The sequence below is a fragment of the Cricetulus griseus genome, chromosome 2 (genome assembly GCF_003668045.3).
Source record: "Cricetulus griseus strain 17A/GY chromosome 2, alternate assembly CriGri-PICRH-1.0, whole genome shotgun sequence".
Classification (NCBI taxonomy): Eukaryota; Metazoa; Chordata; class Mammalia; order Rodentia; family Cricetidae; genus Cricetulus; species Cricetulus griseus.
Genome location: NC_048595.1, coordinates 438,999,434 through 439,023,770, shown reverse-complemented (window position 1 = coordinate 439,023,770; position 24,337 = coordinate 438,999,434). Strand labels below are relative to the sequence as shown.

General features: G+C 38.7%; 1 protein-coding gene across 6 annotated transcripts in view; it reads right to left on the bottom strand.

Annotated features, from left to right (window-relative positions):
- Window positions 1-24,337, bottom strand: part of Gigyf2 (GRB10 interacting GYF protein 2) — a 127,774-nt gene that overhangs the window by 74,651 nt on the left and 28,786 nt on the right. For 4 of the 6 annotated variants that reach the window (XM_027397468.2, XM_027397469.2, XM_027397470.2 and 1 more), the window contains 5 exons: window positions 18,754-18,883; window positions 17,740-17,835; window positions 9,430-9,544; window positions 3,561-3,672; window positions 2,293-2,333 (listed from right to left, as the gene is read on the bottom strand). The exons of 1 other annotated variant lie outside the window; for it this stretch is intronic. In XM_027397468.2, the coding sequence (XP_027253269.1) occupies window positions 2,293-2,333; window positions 3,561-3,672; window positions 9,430-9,544; window positions 17,740-17,835; window positions 18,754-18,883 (494 nt within the window). The remainder of the gene's footprint in view (window positions 1-2,292; window positions 2,334-3,560; window positions 3,673-9,429; window positions 9,545-17,739; window positions 17,836-18,753; window positions 18,884-24,337) is intronic. One more of the 6 variants, XM_027397471.2, reaches the window with a different exon arrangement.

Sequence of the window (24,337 nt, the reverse complement as noted above, 5' to 3'; positions counted from 1 at the left end):
CTCTGTAAGCTAGTATTTGTATTTGTAGTGACCCTGCAAACCCTTCTCCAAGTTCTGTCCTGCCCACAGTTTCGTCTCCTATCCAAACAACCCATTTCCTAGATGCAGTCGTCATCACAAGGCTTCAAGTGCCTTGGCCTCCAACTGCAAATCACAATCCTTTTCTTTCAAGATAAAGTGAGCACATATCTTAGGCTATCTCATAAAAGAAAAGGTGATGGGGTGGGGTGTTTGCTGGAGAGATAAATCAGTTGCTGTTCTTACAGCAGAGCAGAGTTTCCCAGCACCCTCATAGGTAGCTTAAAATTGCCTGCAACTCCAGCTGTCTCGGATCTGACATCCTCTTTCAGCCTCCACAGCAGGCACATACAGTCACATAAATAAAAAATGTGAAACTAATAAAAGGCAATGAGGCTTCCATCTTTTGGCTCACTGAGGGTAATTTAGATCCAATAAATACTGCCCTGACCTAAAAGGACACTGCTGATTAACATGAAGCTGAGGTTATCTATAAGGAGGCTGAGTCTTTCCCCCAAGAGGCTACCCCATACTTTAAATTCTGCAGCTTACTTATATAAGACTGCATTTTCTGCTGTTAAATTTACATTTCATTAGATTTGGCTTTTTTGTTACAACTTAATTTTGATCTCAAGTTGAAAATTTTCCTACTCCACAGACTACTTCCATGAGCACTGATTTAAAAATCTGACCAGCAACTAACAACATCCTCCAAAGAAAACATTTAGCACCTTCACAAGGCCCATGACTTAATAAGGAATTCAATGTTGAGTGAATAAATGAGTTCAAATACTCTATATATTATCTTCTCATTTGACTTTGAGAATAAGGAGAATAAACATGGTCTTCTGATTTCAAAACTTGTACTACTCTTCATCACCTCTCCACAATCCTGTACAAAAGTGCTGAGTTAGGGTCTTTAGAGAGGGTTCAGCCGTTAATACTGCTTGCTGCTCTTCCAAAGGTCCTGAGTTCAGTTCCCAGCACCAATACAGAGTGGCTCACAACCACCTGGAACTCAAGGTCCAAGGGATCTTGAGCACCTGTACAGAGACATACACACATAAAAATATTTGTACTGAATCTGATAAGGATGGGAACAAAGGACCTACCAAATCTCTACAGGCAGCATTTACAAAATGGAATACAATATGGGTGAAATGTGACAATAAATTACTTAGTTAAACCTAAATTTCATTATGTTACACTCATTTAATGTCATTGCACTAATGAGAACCAAGAATTCCCAATGCCATGCTAATGAATAAAACTTAAGTGAGTTTTACATGGAAGCATTGAAATGAAACTGATCATCTTAACTTCCATGTTTACAAACCATTTTCATTCAATTCAGTCTATGAACAGTATAGAGTTAACATGTTTGTGAGAAATATTAATCACTATCAAATATAATCATACTCTGTAGAACATCTTTGGTATTTGAAGGAATACAAATATTTTTCAATTATGTGTTGATACTGTGAATTGGTGCTTTTTTCACCAAATATTAATGCAGACCACCAATTTATCAGTCAGAAAACCCATCTTAACATTACAAATTAACTAAATCATCATAAACACTAAATTTTTCTTAAGTTCCTCTTACGTAGACACCTTTACTATGTAATTTATTTGGCTGCTGACATCTCACAATTAAAAAAACAAAAACATGCTGAGTAGAGAAAGTTGGGCCAACAAGTTGGCTTGCAGTAAAGGTGCTGCTGCATCTGAGCCCCAGAACCCAATGAAGGGAGGACAGAACCAACTCCACAACCTTTACATGCACAGTTTGGTCTATGGCCCTCAGCACCACATACACACACATAGTATGCACTCATACACAATAAGAGAAAACAGTCCAACAGTTGATTCAAGTAAGAATATTCCATTTTAGCCTATGCCTTCTCACACAAAAGCCACAGTTCCAACAGCTTCCCTGTTCTCATCCTGGAGATATTCTCCATGTTAATAAAGAATAAATAGATTAGCTCCTGATTTAGAATTTCAGTCCAACAATGTGTCATATGAAAAACATATGCCTTGCAGAAAACATATAACCCTAAAACATCAAGTCAAGTAAATCTTAATAGTTATATTCATTTCTCCTAGTTTCACCCATGGAAGGCTTTAAGACCCACAGGACTCTTAACAGTGTTACAGCTCCATCTACTGGATCTATGCAGATAACAATGAATCTGCACTAAGTTTATCCTGCAGTATGGGCCTTAATAACAGGAGGGTCCAGGACATAGTTCAAAACAGTAAGAACCTTACCTACATCTTTTCTTCCTGGCTTTTCAAAGCGCCTGTCACCCCTAAAAAGACAAAATAAATTTCAAAATGGGCTTGGAAAGCATCACAGATTTCCTGTCATGAAACACACTGTCCTGTACTCCCTTGAGTAGCAGTTCTGCTACCTAATGTTTAGAAATACAAAAAAGCACAATGATGAAAACAAAAACTCACTACACCACCTAACAAAAATCAGCTGCTAATGGGATGTTACTCAATTTACTTAGAAACATGGCAGGGTGTTTTATATACTACTTTAGCAATGTTTTTCCACATCATTCAATTTCCTTCATTTGTGGTCCTCAGTACTAAATCCAGTCTCTGAGTGCTGGACAAGACAGCTACAAACCTAACTCTTCTGTCCTTATTATGAGATCAGGGTTCACCCTTAACTTTAATGATTATATATATAAAATTTCATTATCAAATGGCACCATCATCTATTTGGGCTGCTTCCATTTTTCATATACTAAGTACTACAATGACTATTCCTTTACATCCAGCATTATGCAACTGCCCTCATTTATCTTGCCAGACTTTGTACAAAATCAAAAACCCTTAGAAGATGCATTTCTTCATACCAACAAAACGGACATACCAACCAACAAAATGGCTGCTATTCAAATAACAAAGCAATTATACATGCTTACACTAATTTATTCATCTATTCATGCTTATAGTTTTAAACAAGGATCATCTAAAAATTTCTAACCATGATGACTTTTTAATAATTAAAACTTTTGAATGAAGTTCTGTAACTGTGCACAGAGGCTTCAGCTCTGTAAAGCTGAAAATGGGTAAGTTCTGTGTTTTCAGAATGTTCCTTCTTTGGGGGGAGGGTGGAGAGGAGACAGTTTTCCCACCCAATCTTTGTAATTCTCTAGATCTCACTATGTAGCCCATTTTGGTCTGGAACTCATGGTTCTTCTGCCTTAGACTCCCAAGTGCTGGAATGGCAGGAACATGCAACCCTGTAACGGTCACAAAAGGAACGTGGTGTGCTTTGTTTTGCTTGGAGTACTGAAGGCTAAACCTCCCCAGAGAGCTAACATTGGGTTATAATCCTAGCCTTTTTTTTTTAATTTTTGAGCCAAGAGTTTGCTAAATTGTGCAGGATAGACTGAACTCCAGAATCTCCTCCCTCAGTCTACCAAGTAACTGACATTGCAGGAAAGTATTATGGAATCCCACTGGTGTGAGTTTTATAGACCAACAAATCCTTACATTACAATCTGAAGACTTTAAGTTACCTTTCTTCCCAGCTCTGTGATCTATGCATCTCCCTGCCACCTCCTCTCCCGAACACACCCTCTACTTCATCAAAACTTCTTTGGTAGAAACCACATTCACCTCTACCTCTGCCTGAAAATAAGAAAACAGGGACAGGGGGAAATAATCAGAAACCGATATCCAGCACATGTTTAACATCAAAGGTCAATCTCTGTGAAGTTCTGTCTGTCCCTGTACAAAGCAGGATATATACAGTTCAGTATTTAGTGAGGTCTATAATGGCTCTGATGTAGCTGAACTATGGATTAAAAAACAAAACAAATCCAACAAACAAACTACTACTCAAAGAATCCCAGTCCGGAACAATAAACAGCATCAACATGAAGCTCTTCAATGAAAAAGTCAACAGTGAAAATCTAAGTTCAATAAACCATTATAAACTGAATGTTTTAGTGGATTATTTTCAATAACTACTGGGAAAAACTTAATATGGAGAGTTTGTAGAGAGAAACTACAGTGGAAAATGTTAAGCACAATACAACACTTTTATCTAATCCCAGAAAAGTAGTAGGAGTGAATACAGTTTTAGGATTGTGAAATGAATTCTGACAGGATAAAAGGCATCCTTCATACCTGACTCAAATATTGAGGTAAGGAAAATAGCAACAATAAAATCAAACCACAGAACTGATTGTGTAGGAACTTAGAGGCTTTGCAATTCAAATATGAACACACTTCTAATGAAGGGCATCTGGTTAACCATCAACCCTGTGATTCTACTCAGAATTTATCCCAGCAGAAATACCTCTGCAGAGTCAAAGTGTGTTGGAGCACACCTATAATCTTAGCACTCAGGGGGCTGAAGCAGAGGATCAAAGGTTCAAAGCCAGCCTGCACTACATCAAGAATGACAAAAAAAAAAACAGGGAAAGATGGAAAGGACAGAAAGGAAAAGGAAAAGGGGAAGAGGAAGAAAAGAAGAGAGAGGCGCTCACAAGAATGCCAGCCATCACGCACTGCATACAGTTTCAGTGATAAACTGTTTACTAGAATCACAGTCAGTCAGCTTATAAAGGAACTGAAAACTCTAACTAGAGACTTCTTGTGGTGATACTGGGCTGGAGAGATGGCTCAGAGGTTAAGAGCACTGGCTGCTCATCCAGAGGACCTGAGTTCAATTCCCAGCACCCACTTGGTGACTCACAACCATCTACAATGAGATCTGATACCCTCCTTCTGGCATACATGCAGGCAGAGCACTAATACCTAAAAAAATACATAAATAAATAGTATTTAAAAAAAGGAGAAGGAGAAATCCACAGTACCAACAGTCACATAAAAACATGGTGTATTTGACAACGTGTATTATACAGTATGTGACTGTTAACAATGAATGGTTATGTTATTGATTTATGGATTTTCAACACTATACAATATTTTCAAGTGTACTTATTTTAAATTTACTATAAAGCAATATCCCATTAGCAACATATATCTTGTAATCATTGTCTCTTAATTGTATCAAGAGGCCAACCCACGTGATTAACCTAAACCACCTAAACTTCTATAAATTATAATGCTCATACATGAGATCACCCAATGAGGTATTTACCATCCTGTATCTTGTTAAGTAAGGCATGACTACATATGTGTATGAAAAGGAACATTTCAATTTCAAAACACTAGAAACCACCTAATAATGTTTGGCCAAATAAATTCTGATAAGCGGGGCAGTAGTAGCATAAGCCTTTAATCCCACCACTCGGGAGGCAGATACAGGTGGATTTCTGTGACCTCAACAGTCTAACAGAGCAAATTCCAAGACAGGCTTCCAAAAAACCCAGCCTCAAAATAAACAACAAATAAATAAAGAACATCCTAGAACAGTATGAAGCTACAGAATAAGGCACTGGTATAAATTTAAACCTTTGCTATTGAATGACAAAAGCATGCTCAAGAATGATTATATATATAGTCATTGTCCACACTGCTGCACAGCTAAGAGTCAAAGACACACATGCCAAGTGCCAGATATGTGAGCAGCAAGCAGTGTGCACTTTCAGCTGCACACATTCTATACAGTTTTCTTAATTAACATATCAACTGTAGCCTACACAGATGAAAATACTGAAGGCAGGCTGGGAGTCTGGGGTCTATTTATAACTAAAAACACCTTAGCAACTGTCCCTAGGCTAATTTCTCCCACAGAGCAAAATGATGTATATAGTTCTGGGTACCAAATCCAGCACATTGCATATGCTAGTCAAACGCTCTGCCACAAAAATACATCCCCTCCCCCCAAAAGCAATAGATTCTAAATAAGATAATCAATGAAGCAATTAACTTGAAGCATCCATGTATTTATTTTACTTGTTCATCATAATCAGGAACTGACTCAGATACAGCCTCCCAAGTTCTGGGATTAAAGGTGTGTGCCACCAACGCCCAGCCTACTTCTGTGACTTTTACAAAATACTAAAACACTGCAGAACTATACAGGGGTAATCTTAGGAACAACGGATATTCTCCTGACTAGTCTTAAGTATCACTTTGTCTATAAAATATAAGTGAAAAACCACAGTTCAACTATAACAATCTCAAAAGTATCTTCCAGTTTCATCAATGTCACTTTAAGTCAACCTAAAAATCACCTTCAGTAAGCTTCCCCTCTGTGCCACATTCAGAATATATTCATATTTTATTTAACATCCTAAAATAAGGTATTCTAACACAAGGACATTCTTCCACAATAGTGACTTTAAGACGAAGAAAAAAGTCTCTCCTTTTCAAGAACATCATCCCCCCCACACACACACATGGTTTCTCTGTGTAGCTTTGGAGCCTATCCTGGCACTCGCTCTGAAGACCAGGCTGGCCTCGAACTACAGAGATCCGCCTGCTTCTGCCTCCCGAGTGCTGGGAGTAAAAGGCGTGCGCCACCAATGCCCAGCTACATAACAATTTTGTCAGGGCTGGAAAGATGGCCCAGCAGTTAACAGGTCATGAGTGACCTGAGTTCTGCTCCCAGCACTCACACTGCCTGACTCACAACTGTTCAATTATAACTACAGGAGATCCAGAGCCCTCTTCTTGCCTTTGAGCACCTATACTCAAGTACACATTCCCATACAGACAAACACATTCTTATAATTTTTAAAAATGGGGCTTTTTTGTTTGTTTTTCTGTTTCTTCGAGACAGGATTTCTCTGTGTTAACAGCCCTAGTTGTCCTGGAACTAACTCTGTAGACCAGTATTTGAAAAATAATAATAATTTTCTCACCAGGTGGAGGAGGCAGACACCTTGAATCCCAACATTCGGAAGGCAGAGGCAGGCAGATCTCTCTGAGTTCAAGAAGAGCCTGGTTTACATAGCAAGTTCCAGAACAATCAAGGCTACACAGAGAAACCCTGTCTTTAAAATACTGAAACTTGCCGGGCGTTGGTGGCGCACACCTTTAATCCCAGCACTCGGGAGGCAGAGGTAGGTGGATCTCTGTGAGTTCGAGGCCAGCCTGGTCTCCAGAGCGAGTGCCAGGATAGGCTACAAAGCTACACAGAGAAACCTTGTCTCGAAAAAACCAGAAAAAAAAAAAAAAAATACTGAAACTTTAGTCTTGAAATAGATGAATTAGAAGGGGAAAAAAATCAATGTAAACATAAATATTCCCTGCAGTTGTGACTGGCCCTAGTCCTGTTCATGTGACTAAAGCTTTACTAATTAGAAAGAGATCTGGTGTTAGAGCTCCAACTTGTCACATTTAAATCATCTGTAAATGTAGTTCCCATATACAAGAACAAGCAAGAAAACACAGTGACCAACCTTTCAGGGCTGTTCTATTACCTGAGATTTCGCCCATATCTTTTTAAGAATTAAAATATGCTTCCATCTAACAATGCTAATGGTGCAGGTGACAGTTTATGAATTTTAAACATTCAGGCCAGATTTTTTTTAAGATAACAATGTTACATTGTTCCCACTAACCATTTGTTCATTTAAATTTTACTAGATCATAATATTTAAGTCTAGAGGCCAGCAGATTTGCATGAGTTTTTTCCTTGAGTTGGAAAGAGATAACTACCTACAATCCAAAGAAAAGCCACACAATCATTATTAACAACCAAGTTAAAATTCAGTGAAAATACAAAGCCACAAGCATCATAGATGACTGTGACCATAGCATTCCAAGTATTTTCACAAAGCTGAGTGTATCCATTTAACTAATTCTACACCCTTCAACATTAGCATGTTAATTTACTACTTATGTGTCACAGCATAAGTAGTTTATATGGGTTTTATATAAGCACTGATTATAAAAAAAAGTTACTTCAAACAAACAAACAAAAAAAAAAACAGGAAACTCATCAATACTTCCATTTGTTTCTATTTGTTGTTACTTTGGCATACGGTATTTGTTGAGTGGAGGGGGGGCAGTTTGGTTGTTGCTGTAGTATCTAATGTAGCTCAGGCTAGCCTTATAAACTCTCAGTGTAGCTGAAATTTGGGCTTGAACTCCTGACCCTACTGACAACACCCTCCAAGTGCTGGGATTACAGGAGTGCATTACCACACCCAGGTTCTGCTCCTTTCTTAATATGTGAGGTTTTTCTAAGGCCTACAGAGACCAGGTGGAGGATGTGTGTGGTCTGTACTCTTGATTAAGGAATTTTTTTCCCTGGCTTGATCTGAAGAACACAGGAGGGAAAGCTGCCAGAATGAAACCTCTCCTCACTGCACCCCACAGGAGGAAAGCAGGGGAAATGCCCATGGAGAGGCCAGAACCATAATCAGTCAGTTCCATCTCCAAACATCACCACACACCAATCTGCACAGATCCCAGACAGTGGTGATGTAAGCACAACTTGGGAAGCAGACATGCCTAACTCTCACTACCTCAATGTCTGGGGCAATGCTGTTTCTTATTAAGTTCTACAAATGAGTCTACCATCAGTACTAGGGTTAAAAAGTACTATTCCAGACAAAGACAAATTACAAGCAAACAAAAAAATGTACCTAGGGAAAAAAATTGAAAGTTTTAGCTAGCCTCTTCATCGTTCACCTTCTAAATGAAACAATACATTCCCCATTTTTAAAAAATGTGTATAAATTATTAGCAAGGCATACATAATGTTCAAAATTTTCTGAAACAAATGAAATGGAAAAAGAAATGTAGATATTCCACATCCATAATTGTACCACACATAATGTGATGGCCACGGCTGACACCCAATTACATTTCTAAAGCATCTCTTAGAGAAAAATTTCAACAAATGTTTGGACTAATGTTATGATTCAATCCACATAGGGTTTCATGCTGAAGGAAGAATGTATATTGTAAACATCAAGAACGGTTTTAACAGAAAACCAATGAATACGAAATAGGGATGAAAAAGAACAATAAATCAGAAACTTTCTAAGAAAAAGGCATAAATGCCAGGGGACAATGCCCACTAAGAGGTCTAACCCATAAAAGGTATCGAGGTGTGTCTCACTAAATTCCTCCTGGCTATGGTAACATCTGCACATGGTCCTTGTAAAGAAATGCTATACTGCATGGAGGAGGCTCCAGTCACCAAACCCCTTCAGGATGCTCTAGTTCCCACAATGCAAAGCTCCAGGGATGAAGAATGTGAGCAAAGATTCCTCTTTAGAAGTTAACTAGGACTGTCTAGACTCCCTCCAGCTTCAACTTACACAGTTAGAAACACATTCCTCCAAAGCAGGGGCTGTAGGGAAGGCATTTCAGAAAGGTAGCAGAAAATAAATGTTCAGGCATTTGCAGTCAACATCAAAGAGCAGTTAGTTTGCTTTTCAATTATGCGTTAAAGTCTTTAGTGATTTCCCTAGCCTCCTCCTCCTCTTGCATGATTATTTTTTTCACATAGCTCACCTCGCCCTCTTGAAGAACTTCGACCTCTAGGAGCCCCCACCACTGTTCCTCCTCCTCCTCCTCGTCCTGTCAATCGCAGGACAGCGGCACTATTTACAGACATGGAAAAGTTTCTCTGCCAAAAAATAAAAATAAAAATAAAGAAAAAATAAAAATGCATAAAACACACAAAACTACATATTTCTTCCCGCCTCCCACTAACAATTTCAAATTAACCTTTCAGATCAGCAAAGTTGACATCAATGCCTTACACAAGGCAGTTTGTTGAGCAAATAATATACAAGAAAACAAATTAAACGTGCTCTATATACCCAGATGCAGACAAAATAAACACGCAGCAGGGAAAGTTTTGTAAAAGGAGGCTAGGTTAAATTGGCACTTTTAAGAGTGACCACTCTAACTGTACAGAAATTCACTGAGCTGCATGGAGTTTGGGACTGGGCAAGTATCTATTTGAGTGTATTATAATCTAACTGTGTGAAGTTTCTATGAGTTCATTATAATAATAAAAGTGATTACATTTCATTTTTTTAAATGGTACTTAAATCTCTTCAACTCAGGAGGACAAAAAACTGTCATTAATAGGTCTAAGCAAAGGGAATAGGGTACAAAGGAAAGATGCCCTTTCTGCCTGATTATACTCAACAATGTGGAGTTGCAACTCCAAGTAGTGTTTGCTAGAGTGACAGAAATCAGAAGTGAATGGAAAAGGGTCAAGTACAAATCTATATGAGGACAATCGGCTGACACACGTGTGTATGTACATCTGTCAATCATTTGAATAATTCGTGCTTAGGTATATTTGAGTGTGTATGTGGTCACAATCACGTAGGTACAAACCTGCACTTGTACCCAGAGCCAATCTGGGATATAATCAAGTACCATTAGAGCAGGAAGTGAGTATCCACATGAGAAAGGGAGGAGGACAGAGAGTTAAAAATTAGTCTACACCTGAATAAATGAAATAAAGGAGTCTTACAAAAAGGTAACAAGAAATGTTACAAGACTTAAATGAACCATAAAATATCCTAAAAATTTACAGGGAGTTCTGCAAGACGGTTTAAACAAAATTATTGCAACAGATTAAATGATCTTGTACACCTAGAACCTAATACCCATTTGCACAGATGTGCATGGGTATGACACAACGAGGAAATGAATCTTAGATATGGATGGAGTCACCAGCCCATCTTGCAAGGGAGTAAATGTGAACTTTAGGTTGGGTAAGGTAGTTCATGTCAGTAATTCCAGTGCTCAGGAGGCTAGGATCTCCAGGTTGAGGTCTGCATAGGTTGCTTTAAAATTCAGGTCAACTTAATCAACTTCGTAAGATCCTGTTTCGGGGGAGGAGAAGGGACTGTGAGCATGGATCAGTTCTACAATGTTCACAGTCACCATGCATAAGCCCTGGGTTCAATTCCCAGTACCATCCAAAACAAAAGTTAAGTGTGTAGGTGAAAAAAGTTCTGAAATTCAACTCCACTTTAGTCCTCACTGTTCTTAAATTCCAAATCAACTATAATGACCCTCTTTTAAAGAACATGAAACTGATTAAAATTCTCTTTTTATTATTGAATTTTTAATATGTACACCATTTTCTCCTCACGGCTTATCTTTCAATTTTTTTCACTGTGATTTGTCCAAGTAACTTTTAGAAACTATCCATGTAAACAAAGTTTTCTTTGATCATGTAGTCAGGTGACTTCAGAACTAAAAACTTACCAATAAAATTGAAAACAGAAGTTAAGAGGAAATACCTAACTCAAAAACCATCAATTTCAAGCTATATTTTAGTAAAATTTAATAAACTGTGTTTGAAACATACACATTAACTTACCTTTTGTTAAAAAGTAAACAGTGGATTACTAAATAAACCTCTTGGCATTACTAGAATTAAACAAGTCTATGAAGTCCCCAAATCTCAATTAATGTAATACTTAAGAGGGGGATGGGGGAAGGTCAAGGTTGGAGAGATGCTCAGAGGTTAAAAACACAGGCTGCTCTTGGCAGAGGACCTGGACTCAGGTATCAGAACTCACATGGCAGCTCACCACCAGTTTCAGGGGATCAGGTGCCCTCTTTTGACCTCTGTAGGCTCTAGGCATACACATGATACACAGACACACATGCAAGCAAAACACACATATAATTAAAATATTTTCTAAAAAAAAAAAAAATCAGTGCTAACTCCATTTTGTATGCCAGGATCCCATGCAATACATACATAATGCCAAATGTATCATGTAATAAAAATAGAGAAACACATGTACTTTCATGTATTATTGCCAAAGTACAAACTAGTTTAATCTCTGTAACAAGCAAATTCTCAAAATATACTTAAATGCTCATAACTTTTTAACACAAAAATGCTACTATTTATAGATGTAAAAAATAATGTAAGTAAATAGACCACTAAATTCGGTACTGTTTATAAAAACAAAACATGAAAGCTACCTAAACATTAACCAATAATTGCTAATTTAAAGAGCAGAGGCTTGGAAGTCTTCTCCGCTATGTTCTAAAGGATGAGACATTATTTCTTAAACTATATTTCAAGGAAAGTCAACATTCGTTTATCTATAGTAACTGGTTCACTGTTGTTAATCAACAGTTCTAAAACAGTATTTGTTAAAAAATCTTTAGTTTTTCACAATGATACATGCAGCCAATTACTGCATTTTGATTTCTTAAGAAATGTTTTGGGGCAAGGAGTGGTGGCACACGCCTTTAATCCGAAGACTCAGGAGGCTGAGGCAGGTGGATCTCTGAGTTTGAGGCCAACCTGGTCTACAGAGTGAGTTCCAGGGCAACAAGGGCTACACAGAGAAACCCTATTTCAAACAAAAGGAAAGGGAAAAGGAGAGGAAGGGGGAGGGAAGAAAGGAGGGGAGGGGAGGGGAGTGAAGGGGAAAGGGAAAAAGGGAAAGGGAAAGGGAAAAAGGGGAAAAGGGAAAAAGGGAAAAGGGAAAAAGGGAAAAAGAGGAAAAAAGAGAGGGAAAAGAGGGAAAAAGGGAAAAAAGGGGAAAGGGGAAAAAAGGGAAAAGGGAAAAAGGGAAAGGGAAAGGAAAAAGGAAAAGAAAAAGGAAAGAGGAAAGGAAAAAGGAAAGGAAAAAGAAGGAAAAAAAGGAAAGGAAAGGATTTTATGGGACGTGTCCCAACTCATTCTTTTGAGTCAAAGTCCAGCATATTTTTTAAAAGCTTTTCTGGCCAGTGTTATCTCTAGAAATCTCAAAACTGTTCTAAGAAAACAATTTACAACTACAAATAAGTACAAATATCCCCCCCAAAAAAACAAGAAAGTTCACAAAATAATACCAGTAAACTACATAAGGGATATAAAAATTAGTGCACAGGGCTGGGCACAGCTTAGTGGTGAAGGGCTTGGCTAGCATACTGAAGGCCCTAGGCTCACTGCCCAGAACTTAAGCTATATTTAAAATCACAAATGTAGTAAGAATTTTCAAAACTTTATCAAGGACAACTATCCAACAGACCTGAAAAGATAAGGAGCACATACAAATACTATAAACCAGTAAAGGAAAGACTAGCCACTATAAAAGAAAAATTCAGAGACAACAACAGTAAGAGAAATACAAATGGCAAGGATCTGCAATTTCACCACCATGGACAAAGAACAAACTCAAACATCAGAAACTTTTCCCAGTGTGCAGAGAATTATTTCAATAAAACTGCTTTTGTCAGAAAGGCACAGTGTGTGATGCACAGTACCAAGAACTGTGCACAGTGATGCTTACATGTAATCCCTACACAGTGAGAAAACTCACTTGAGTCCACAAATTTGAGACCAACCTGGGCAATATAGATAGAGCCAGTGAAAAAACACATATGAATCTACATACACTGCTAATACCGCCTCCTTTTAGGGAGGGCAGACACATGGGGGGGGGGACACACTCAAGAGTTTTCTATTGTATTATTATATACTGTTTTATATATTTTATATATTTTTATTCTTAAGCATTCTTAGAGATTTGTGGTTTTTATTATTTATCTATTTATTTGATAGGACAGGAAAAGCATGTGCCATGCTGTGTGTGTGTGGAGGTCAAAGGACTTAAGGAAGTCAATTCTTGCATTCCATGTGGTTAAGACAGGTTCCCTCTTTTTCTGTTAATACATCATCATCATCATCATCATCATTATTATTTATAGTGTGTGTGTGTGTGTGTGAGAGAGAGAGAGAGAGAGAGAGAGAGAGAGAGAGAGAGATACACCTATGCCACCACCAGCACCTAGAGGGCAAAAGATTCAATTCTTTCCTTCCACCATGTGGGTCCCAGGGATTAAACCTAGGTTGTCAGGTCTAGCAGCAGGTCCCTTTATCCACTGAGTCATCTCCCTAGCCTTCTCAATTTTGTTGTGCTTCTGACTCCAGAATAGCTGGCCTGAAAGTTCCCCAATGGTTCTCCTGTCTCTTCCTCCTATTCTGCCTTAGGAAAGCTGAGATTACTGTTGTGTACCATTGCATATGGATATTTTTAACGTACATTCCAGGAATCAAACTCAAGTCACAGACTTGTATAGCAAGAGCTTTTACCTGTTGAGCTATTTTTCTGGTCCATTACTATTGCATGAGTAGACATGTGAGAGTGTATTGGGGGTAGAGTGTGTGTACCCATATAGAATCCAGATTAACACAGGGCTTCTCCTTTTTATTTCCTTTTCTCTTTTATTACTCTGTGTGTGTTGGGGTGGGGGGAGAACACTGTACACATGTATGCAAACAAGCACTGTGTATGTGTGGTGTGTGCATACATGTATATTCAAATGCACATTTGTGTGGAGGCCACACAAAAATTTCATGCTCTATCATTTTCCACATACTCCTTGAGACAGGGTCTCCCCCTGGAGCTAAAGTTATCAGTCAGAAAGTCCCAGTGATTTTCCTGTCTCTGCCCTCAGAATCATTGGTTTATAGGCATGCATAACCATGCCCAACTTTTGCATGGCTGGCTACTAGGATCCAAATTCAGTTCCTAATGTTTGCTGTGGAAGCACTCTTAACCAACTGAGCCAGCTCTCCTTCCTATCCCCACCCCACCCCACCCCTTTTTTTTTGAGACAATATCTCTCACTGAACCCAGAGATTGACATTTAGGCTAAAATGGCTGGCCAGCAAGTCCCCAGGATCCTCTTATATATGCCTTGCATACAACTTTTATGTGGGTGCTGGATAATCATTGTCCCCACTGAACCATCTCCTAGTCCTGATAATTTTTATATTTATGCCACTTGATTTCTTGCTCATTAATAAAATATGTAAACATGTAGATTTTTTTAATGATGTAAAAAACTGTCAGCAAAGTATCAGAAGCTGAATTTAGAAACACATTAAGATCATATATCAAGACCAAGTGAGCCTCATCCCAGAGATGCAAGGTTGGTTCAACATATACAAACTAGTAAGTGTAATATATAAAGAAACTTAAGAACAGCAATTACATCTCAATCAATGCAGAAATGATATTTAGCAAAGTTCAACATGCCTCCAAAATAAAAGTCCCAGAGACCTTAGAAACAGATGGAGCATACCTCAAAATAAAAGGCTACACATAATAAACCTATAGCCAATCTTATACCAAATGGAACCAAACAAATGTCAACACCCCCCCAACACACACACACACACACACACACACACACACACACACACACATGAAAAGGGAAATGAAACTGTCACAACCATTTACTTTGAACAAAACAACTAAGAACTGGAAAAACCTATACCCAAATAGATTCTGTCACAGACTACAGATGGAAGTGCACAATGATATCAACAGCCATGGAAACTTACTGGACAATATCCCAAAAACAAAATTTTAAAAACCTGCAAAGAATTAAAACCCAGTGATTTCACTATTATAGGTTATCCCACTACCACAACACTGACCACAGCAGGGGTAGCACAGCGAGAGTGCTTACCTAGTATGCTTAAGTCCCTAGCATAACCTACAATGAAAGAAACCATCATAACATCCAAACATCCTACAACAGACACCGGGAAACCTATACTTCAAATATACTATAGAGTAAAGATAGACAATTTAGACTAGCTACAAGTAACAAATTTAATGTTCTATGTTGAAAGCTCAAGTGAGACAGACAGACACACTCTACTCTCTCTGTATCGATCTCTCAAGTTTAAATTCAGTGAAGAAAAACTTAAAAATAAAAATTACTGTGCTATCTTCAACATAAAATACACAACCTTCTAAGACAGCCTCATGCCAGACACAAAACATGTCTACAACCTATCACTAGGAAAGCTGAAGAACAGGATCAGGAGTTTGAGGTCAACTGCACTAAATAAGACTCTGAATGGTAGGGTAGGGTAGGCTAGTGTAGGTAGGGTAGGGAAGGAAACTCTAGTGAATATACTAAATGTCACTAAGATGTATAAATTTGGTGCTAGAAAACAGCTCAGTTGGTAAATAAAGTGCTTGACCAATTCCCCAAAACCTACATAAAAAACTATCAAGCTGGGACTGGAAAGTTGGCTCTGGTTAAAAGCATGTACTGACCTTCCAGAGAAACTCAGTTTGGTCTCAACACCCATGTTAGGTGGTTCATAACTACCTATAACTCCAACTCCCAGGGATGACCTTTGAACTCTACAGAAGGAGAAGAAAAAGAAGAGGAGGAGGAGGAGGAGGAGGAGGAGGAGGAGAGAGGAGGAGAGGAGGAGGAGGAGGAGGAGGAGGAGGAGGAGGAGGAAGAAGAAGAAGAAGAAGAAGAAGAAGAAGAAGAAGAAGAAGAAGAAGAAGAAGAAGAAGAAGAAGAAGAAGAAGAAGAAAGCAAAGCAGCGCAGCTCAGCGCAGCTGGAGTTGAAAGATTCAAAACGGTTGAACTTGAAGCAGGGCTGTGGTTCAGTGCCGCAATGATTGCCTAGCCCACACAATTCAGTTGTCAGAACAAATCAAAACAAACAAATGTAGATGGAGGTTTCTGTCCAGCCTGGTCCTGCTGCCCTTAAGCCCCAAATAAACATACAAAGACTTACATAAAAAAAAAAGTTAAAAAGTAAATTTTATGATGGGGACTTTGTCTCAAAGAGATTTTCTAGAAAGAGTCAATGACTAGGACACAGCTCAGCTGGTAGAACACTTACTCATCATGCACAAAGCCCTGAGTATGATCCTCAGCAATGCATAAAATCAGACATACTGCTCAATGCCTATAATCCCAGCACCCAAGAGGGGATTCTTCATTTCACATGGAATACAGAATTCCAACAAAATCTCATTTCTCCATTGCAGTGCAGTATCTATAAAGTCCTTGAAAGCAATCTTTCATCTATATACAATTAAAGTCACTACATATAACTGCCACCTTGTAGACCAAACATTACTACCATACCTATAAAAAGAAACCACCAAGCACAGTGCTGACAGGAAAGTTTCAGGTATGTTCTAAGCTGAAGATTTTTTTTTTCTCTAGTGGTTAAATGAATTCACTGGTGAGAATCCAGGTAGGCAATTGCCTGTGAAAAAGTATGCTTTTCTACAAAGGTGATCTTTCCTTTCCTTCTTGGGGGGTAACGACATCTCCCCTCAACTTGAGTATTTTATACAGGATAGTTCCCACCGTCCTTAAAAATTTAGAAACAGAACCCCATCATGGTGGTGGCACACACCTTTAGTCCCAGCACTTGGGAGGCAGAGGCAGGCGAATCTATGTGAGTTCGAGGTCAGCCTGGTCTAGAGCTACTTCCAGGACAGACAGAACTGTTATACAGAGAAACCCTGTCTCAAAAACCAAAAATCAAAAAATAAATAAATAAATCTAGAAACAAGGCTATAGAGACAGGTCAGCAGTTTAGAGTACTGACTATTCTTCCAGGGGACAAGGGTCCAATTTCCAGCATCCATATGATGGCTCACAACCATCTGTAACTCTGAAGTACTCTTCTGGCCTCTTTGGGGTCCAGGTGCACATGTGGTAAACAGACATATATCAAAGGCAAAACACCCATATACATATAAAACTTAAAAGTTTTTTTTGTTTTGTTTTTTTGGTGCTGGGATTAAAGGTGTGCGCCACCAACGCTCAGCAAACAAAGTTTTTTAATTAAAAAAATCTAGGAAGATTTCCTGATCTCTGCATAATACCAAACAGCTTCAGAATCTAAAGCCAATCCTTGGCAACTCAATGCCAAGCATCAGTGAGGATTTTTTTTTTTACCTGTGCTGATGTGATATTACCCTTAGGATACCCTTAGCAATGACTTTCTAGATCCATACTATAGCAAGAGAAATAAGAGTTGGAGCTGAGGCTGAGCTAAGTACAAACCTGTTCTTCTTCTGTAAAGGGTACTAGAGCCAATGGTGGCAGAGGCTCCTCCTGTAGGATAGGCAGAAATTCTTTCTCCAGAAGGTCAAAAGGTATCTGTGTAATAAATACAAGGCCATGAGACTGTCATTTCTCCAACTACAGGAAGACAAACAGAGGACACTATTTCCTAACAATGATTACTATAAATACATTAAAGCTTATTCAATTACAATTAACTTCTGTTAATTATGCAGTACTTACATAAAAACTCCAGTCACAGCCAAGCATAGTGGTACACACCTTTAATCTTAGCAAAGGGAGGCAGAGACTGGTAGATCTCTGAATTCTAGACTAGGCTAGACCTAAAGGTCAACACAGGGACCTTTAGGCTAGCTGAGGCTATATAGTAAGACCCTGTCTCAAAAAATAAAATATCAAGTTACCCCACTGTCTCCATCATTTGGACTTGGTACTAAAACTGGTATTCTATTATTTAACTTAAAGCAGAGGATAAGGAAATTTCAAAGCAACTGTGTCTGTCCTTAGCAACTAAAATTTGAGATTCCTCAAAAAAAGTGTATCTAGAAAAACAAAAGATATATTCCCTGGTCAAATAAAAAAAAGCCTACACTGTTTCATCTTGGTCCTTTTTTAAGTAAAGCAAGTGTTACATTTCAAGAGTTCTCTTTCCACTAAACCTTTCTACTTAAGGAGGGCAGGAAGAGGAAAGTTGGTCCTCCCTAAATCCTGGACCATGACTGGGAAGGAAGGTAAGAGGCACAACGGAGAGAAGGGGGAAAAAATGGAGAAGGGATAGAGAGGAGGAGATATCAACAGTGCTGCCACAAAGCCACCTGGTTCCATCGTGGGTCTTCTCTATGGACAGCACATCCCTCAGTCACTATTAACCACGTATGTTTTGATGCAGGAAAGGGGTCAGATGGAAACAAGCAGGAGTCCATCAGACACACTAAGTATCACTGTCCAGAGCTGTCTCATCTATAATTCTCAACTCTTTTTGTATTTTCTTACCTTGTAGTCTTTAAGGAAAAGTGCTAACATTTCTTCTCTGCCATAACGATAATCAGCTAATTTATACTTTGGCAGGGCCGGAGAAAGAGGAGGGGATGTGATACTCCCACCACTGGACAGAGCACGAAGCCTAAAATAGGAAAAACAATACAAAATAAAGTGGCAGATATTCTGACACTATGGGCTTCATATATGAAGAGTTCACTGCAGTTCTTAAGAAAAGCAAAAACTTCGTTATCTTAAGCAGCAAAACTGCTTGCATTTAATACAAGCCTCTGCTACAGCACTCTGAGAAAGATGTTCATTAAGTGCTAACTAGATAGTTAGTGATAACAGCAATTCCAACACCTGAAAGATGTCACAGTTGTCTCTATGAAGCTTCAAGTTTGGAGAGAAGAGATTTTTTTTTAACCAAAATACAAAACCAGGGACCATTAGACTCACAAAAAAGTTACTAAGTTTAATAACAAGTATCAAGGAGAGCACTCAAATAGGCAAAGAGGGATCATAAGATCTTAAGTCACAGGCCAGAAAGATGGTTCAGCAGGCAAGGAAGCTTGCTCAAAAGACTGCAGACAAGAATTCAATTCCTGGAACTCACATAAAGGTGAAGAGAACCAACTCTGAAATTGTCCTCTAACCTAAACATGTACCAAAAGCCTACATGTACACACACAATTTTTTTGTTTTTAAAGTCGTGCATGGTAGCATATGCCTTTAATCTCAGCACACTAGAGGCAGAGATAGGTCCATCTCAGAGTTGAGGCCAGCATGGACTACATACAAAGTGATTTCCAAGATGCCAACAATACTCAAGAGAAACTCTTGGAGGGGGGGACGACACAAAACAAAACAAAAACCCAACCCCCCTGATGTCTTGGTTAAGAGCACACACTGCTCACACAGAGTACTTGAGTTTGGTTCCCAGCACCTACATCAGCTCACAAGGGCCTGTAACTAGCTCCAGAAGATCCAAAGCCTGTACTCATGCACACACAATTAAAAATATTTTTCAAGGATTATAAGGTCTACGAATACATGAAATGTTATTGTACTTTCTGACTGACAGCCAAGACTGAAAAGAAAGATACAGAGAGGGCAGTAAGAATTATAAATTGCAATAGCCACTTCCAAGAGTTATTTTGAAATAGCTAAGCATTTGAATGCTTTTTGACTACTTGGTAATAGTGAAAATATTTAATAAAGTATGGAACATAAAGAGAAGGGTAAGTACAAAAACTTAAAAAGTAACTTAAAAATGTCTCAAGGGATCAGCATAGCTCCTAGGTCTGAATCTCAGTACTATCAAAATAATAAATTGTTTGGTGTTTGGTTTTTTTGTTTTGTTTTGTTTTTGAGACAATGTCCCTCACAGCTCAGGCTGGCTTGAACTCACCACTTTGTAGCCAAGGATGACCTTGAACTTCCCATCCTCCTGCCTTTACCTCCTAAATGCAGGCTTGCCTGCAAGTAGGCTGTTTTAGGAAGTGCTTGAGATCAACCCCAGGGCTGTGTTCACACCAGCAGCTAGGTAGGTTCTTTAACTGAGCTGTTCCCCAGCCCAAAGTAATGTTATAAAAAAAAGAAAGATCCTGGGCCAGAGTGACTATTCAGCAAAACAAGAAAAAATAAGCTCCTACTAGCTAGTCATGGTGGCACACACCTTTAGTCCCAGCAGTTGGGAAGCCAAGGCAGGAGGTCTCTGTAAGTTCCTGTCTCAAAAGAATGAAGGAAAGTAGATAGGATTGGTTGGTTGATTCCCACACTAGAAACAGCTGATTGTTGGGGCTACCCAAAGTTCTGTACAGTAACAGACACCAAGGCTAAGTTACTTTAATTCACCTGGTATACCCTAATGGAAAAGTCAACAGATATCCTAAAAATATATCCTCAAAACTGATAAACAGTAAAATTTAATATGAAGATGAGTTAAAGTAGAATAAATATTTGCCTATTATTCAAAAATGGCACATGCATAGTAACATAAAACATGTTTACATGCAAAATACTGAAGAAACAATAACACTAGTAGTACAGTACAGTGAGAATGGTTCTTTCCAGTGTTTGTATCCTATCCTATTTAGAAACATAAAAGACAATTCTGAACATACAGGAAGTATTAAGAAACATAGAACAAACTCACATGTAGCAATCACCCAAGCCCAAAATAAGCAATCCATGGCCAACCTGGCTCTCGGTAACATGCCACTAACCCTTTGAAGCTATTTGATGGAGATTTTTGGCTTATTATTTTATATGTAAATTATCACACAAATATATATATATTTTTTTTTTGGCTGGGTGGTGGTGGCACACACCTTTAATTCCAGCACTTGGGAGGCAGAGGCAGGTGGAGAGTTCTAGACCAGCCTGGTCTACAGAGTTCTGGGACAGGCTCCAAAGCTACACAGAGAAACCATCTCCCCCCCCCCCCAAAAAAAAAAAAAAAAACAAAAAACAAAAAAAAAACTGAAGTCTGAATTTGCTGGTCTGATTTCATTTAGATTGGGAAGTGGGTATAACCTGTTAAGATGTGTTATATAACTTGGCATCTCTCCCTGTGGTAGTTATTATTACATCATGAAACACACAATGCCTAGTTGATTTTTCTGAACTGGTAGCATGTACTGACGATCCAGGCTTAGATACCTAACTTCACTACAGTTGTTGCCCTGAGGTGAAGTTACACCTTCTCTTTTCTTGTAGCATTTCTGCAAAGACAAACATCTCTTACACTATTTGGTACAGTGGCTCAATGTTAAGTTTACACAGAAGAAAAAACTTGTCTCTTATTTTCAAAATAATATGCAACAGTAAGGAATTACTTCTTTATATATTTAAATTCAGTGAAACTATTTTTTAACACTTCTCCCCACTATCGCATCTTTGATTACTAGTAAGAAACTCTTTGAATGGCTCCTGTTAGGCCCTTTGGACATGTCCCTACTAAATCTTTTTAAAAGCTTATTTTCTATTTTGTGCCAAAGTGTCCCAAGGTCATCTTAAAATAATTTCTTCCATCAGTCCCAGAATCCCCCATTTCTCCAAAGGAAGTACCAGGAGTGCTCATAACTACTGAACTGGTCTTTGTTTCCTTTCAAATTCTTCTTGACAGAGATGAGGTTCAGTACCCAAAAGACATACTAAAGACAGAAAAGCACTTCTCAAAGGAGACAGCCAACTACTGATAAAAGATCTTCAAGAAACTGATTCCCACTAGAATCTCAAAAGTTGGGTTCTGTCTGCTGGAGATATGGCTCAGTGGGTAAAGAACTTGCTAGGCAAGCGCAAGTCATGAGTTCAGATCCCACTTACCCATGTTTTAAAAGGGCAGGTGTGGTAACAACTGCCTGCAATCCCAACTCAGAAGAGGTGGTCACATAAGGATGGGAGTGGGAGAAGCTGCTTTACTGTCAGCCTGTCTATTCAACCAGAGCTCCAGGTTCAATGGGAGAACCCATCTCAAAAAACAAAATAATAATCTGGAGTGCAAAGGAAAAAGACCTTCAATGTTGACCTCTATTCTCTATGTGCACTCCTCATTTACATAAATGTGCACGAGCACACAAGCACGTACAGACACAGACACAGACAGACAGACAGACAGACAGACAGACAGACAGACAGACAGACACACACACACACACACACACACACACACACACACACACACACACACACCCCACACAAATTGAGCCTGTCCTAAAAAAGTAGGCAGTTTACCTCTCTATGAACTGAAGCTAGAAATTGTATATGTTAGCTCATTTGATCCAACTAATGCTTCATAAAAACCACAATGTGAAATATAAGAAGTGTGAAGCTCAGTGATAGAGCACTGGCTAAGCCTACATAAGGCCTGGGGTTCCACCCCCAGCACTGAAAATAAAAAGAAAAAGAAAAAAAAAGAAAAGAAAGTGAAGCTGGAGACTCCATCTGACTAGTCACCACAGAAGTAAGATTCAAGCCTAGGATTTTTATGACTAAATAACTATGCTATAACTAATGAGATCCCAAACTTTTATTTTTAATAGCCAATTTAACTGACATGCATTCATTTTAAAATATTAGCAATTACTTTTAAATATCTTCCACATCATACTAAGACAATATGCTTCCCAATAGTTTCTAACACTAGAGGGCACACCTGATCCATTTCACGTGAAAATCCTGACAATTGCTTGAATCACTTTATCTTACCAGAGACTCCCTTTATAGCCTAGTAGCCCTAATTTCTTAAACAGCTCCTTATATCAAGTTTTCAAATTCATTTACCACTCTATCCCCACCAACTGACCCCAATGGCTTCCCAAAGAGGACCAATACCTTTTACACAAATCATATCCACTAACTGTAACACGATCAGAGCTTCCTCTCCAGTGTCTGTGAAGAGTTTGAAGCAATTAAGGTAATTTATTGAGCTGGAATAACCATTGTGATCTGAATCAATAGTCAATTCCAAGTCCCCCCCTCACCCAGATACATGGAAAAGCTGGACTGCATGTAGGTAATCTCCCCTCCCAAAGCCTACCAGTGATCTTTATCTCCTCCAAACAATCCTCTTTTGTAGAAATCTGATCTCCTGTGTTCTTCATTAGTCTTTATAAATATCAGTGACTACTTAGTAATATATTATCTTGCTTCTAGCTCTGTACTAGTCATATTTCTTTATTCTAGAAGTTTCTCCACTTCCTTAACTTCACTGTAACTTCAAAACCCAATCCAACCTAGCTTCTCACCATGGCATTGCTCTACAAAATTCATCAACATCCTTAACACTGGGGGGGGGAGGGGGAGGGTGGAGGGGGAGAGAGGGAGGGAAGGGAGAGAGGGAGGGGGGAGGGAGGGAGGGAGGGAGGGAGGGAGGGAGGGAGGGAGGGGAAGGAGAGAAATGCTCTAATCCCATGTCCTTCACCTCCCTAGCCTACAAGAGTGCAGTCCTACAATACTCAAGAGGAACTGACAGGGACCAGAAGCAGGAGCCTCCAAAACCCCACAATGTTCTCCAACTTTCACTTACAGCCATTCAAATTCTACACTTGAACTTCTTTATGAAATGATGTCCATATTTGTGTGATATTCTGGGAATCAATGACTACTTCTACGTAAGTTTGGGTTTTCTTCTAATCATGCTCTGACTCACATATATATACACACACACATACATATATACATACACATGCATGTGTTTACACACACACTATGGGGTCCAACATACCCAACAACTTACTCATCAACTTTTTAATCCCCACCTCTTCACCACCTCTATTCACAGGGCTCATCAACTTCATTGCCCATCTTCTATACCCATTTATGATGTCTAACTTAACTCTAAATATTTCACAACAAATCTAAATCTTTTTTACACATTTTATAATCATCTAGAACAATATACTCTCATTCTATCTTCCACATTTCTTATTCCAAATGCAAATTTGACTAAAACTCAACCAATTCTTTCTTGGGACACAATGGCCAAACAACTTAACAAGTCACATGAAAGGGTGTCTCCAAGCTCACCTCTCCAGCATTTCACATTAAAGGTAAATGTCTTGAAGTTTATTTCTTAAATCTGCAACCTCTTGCA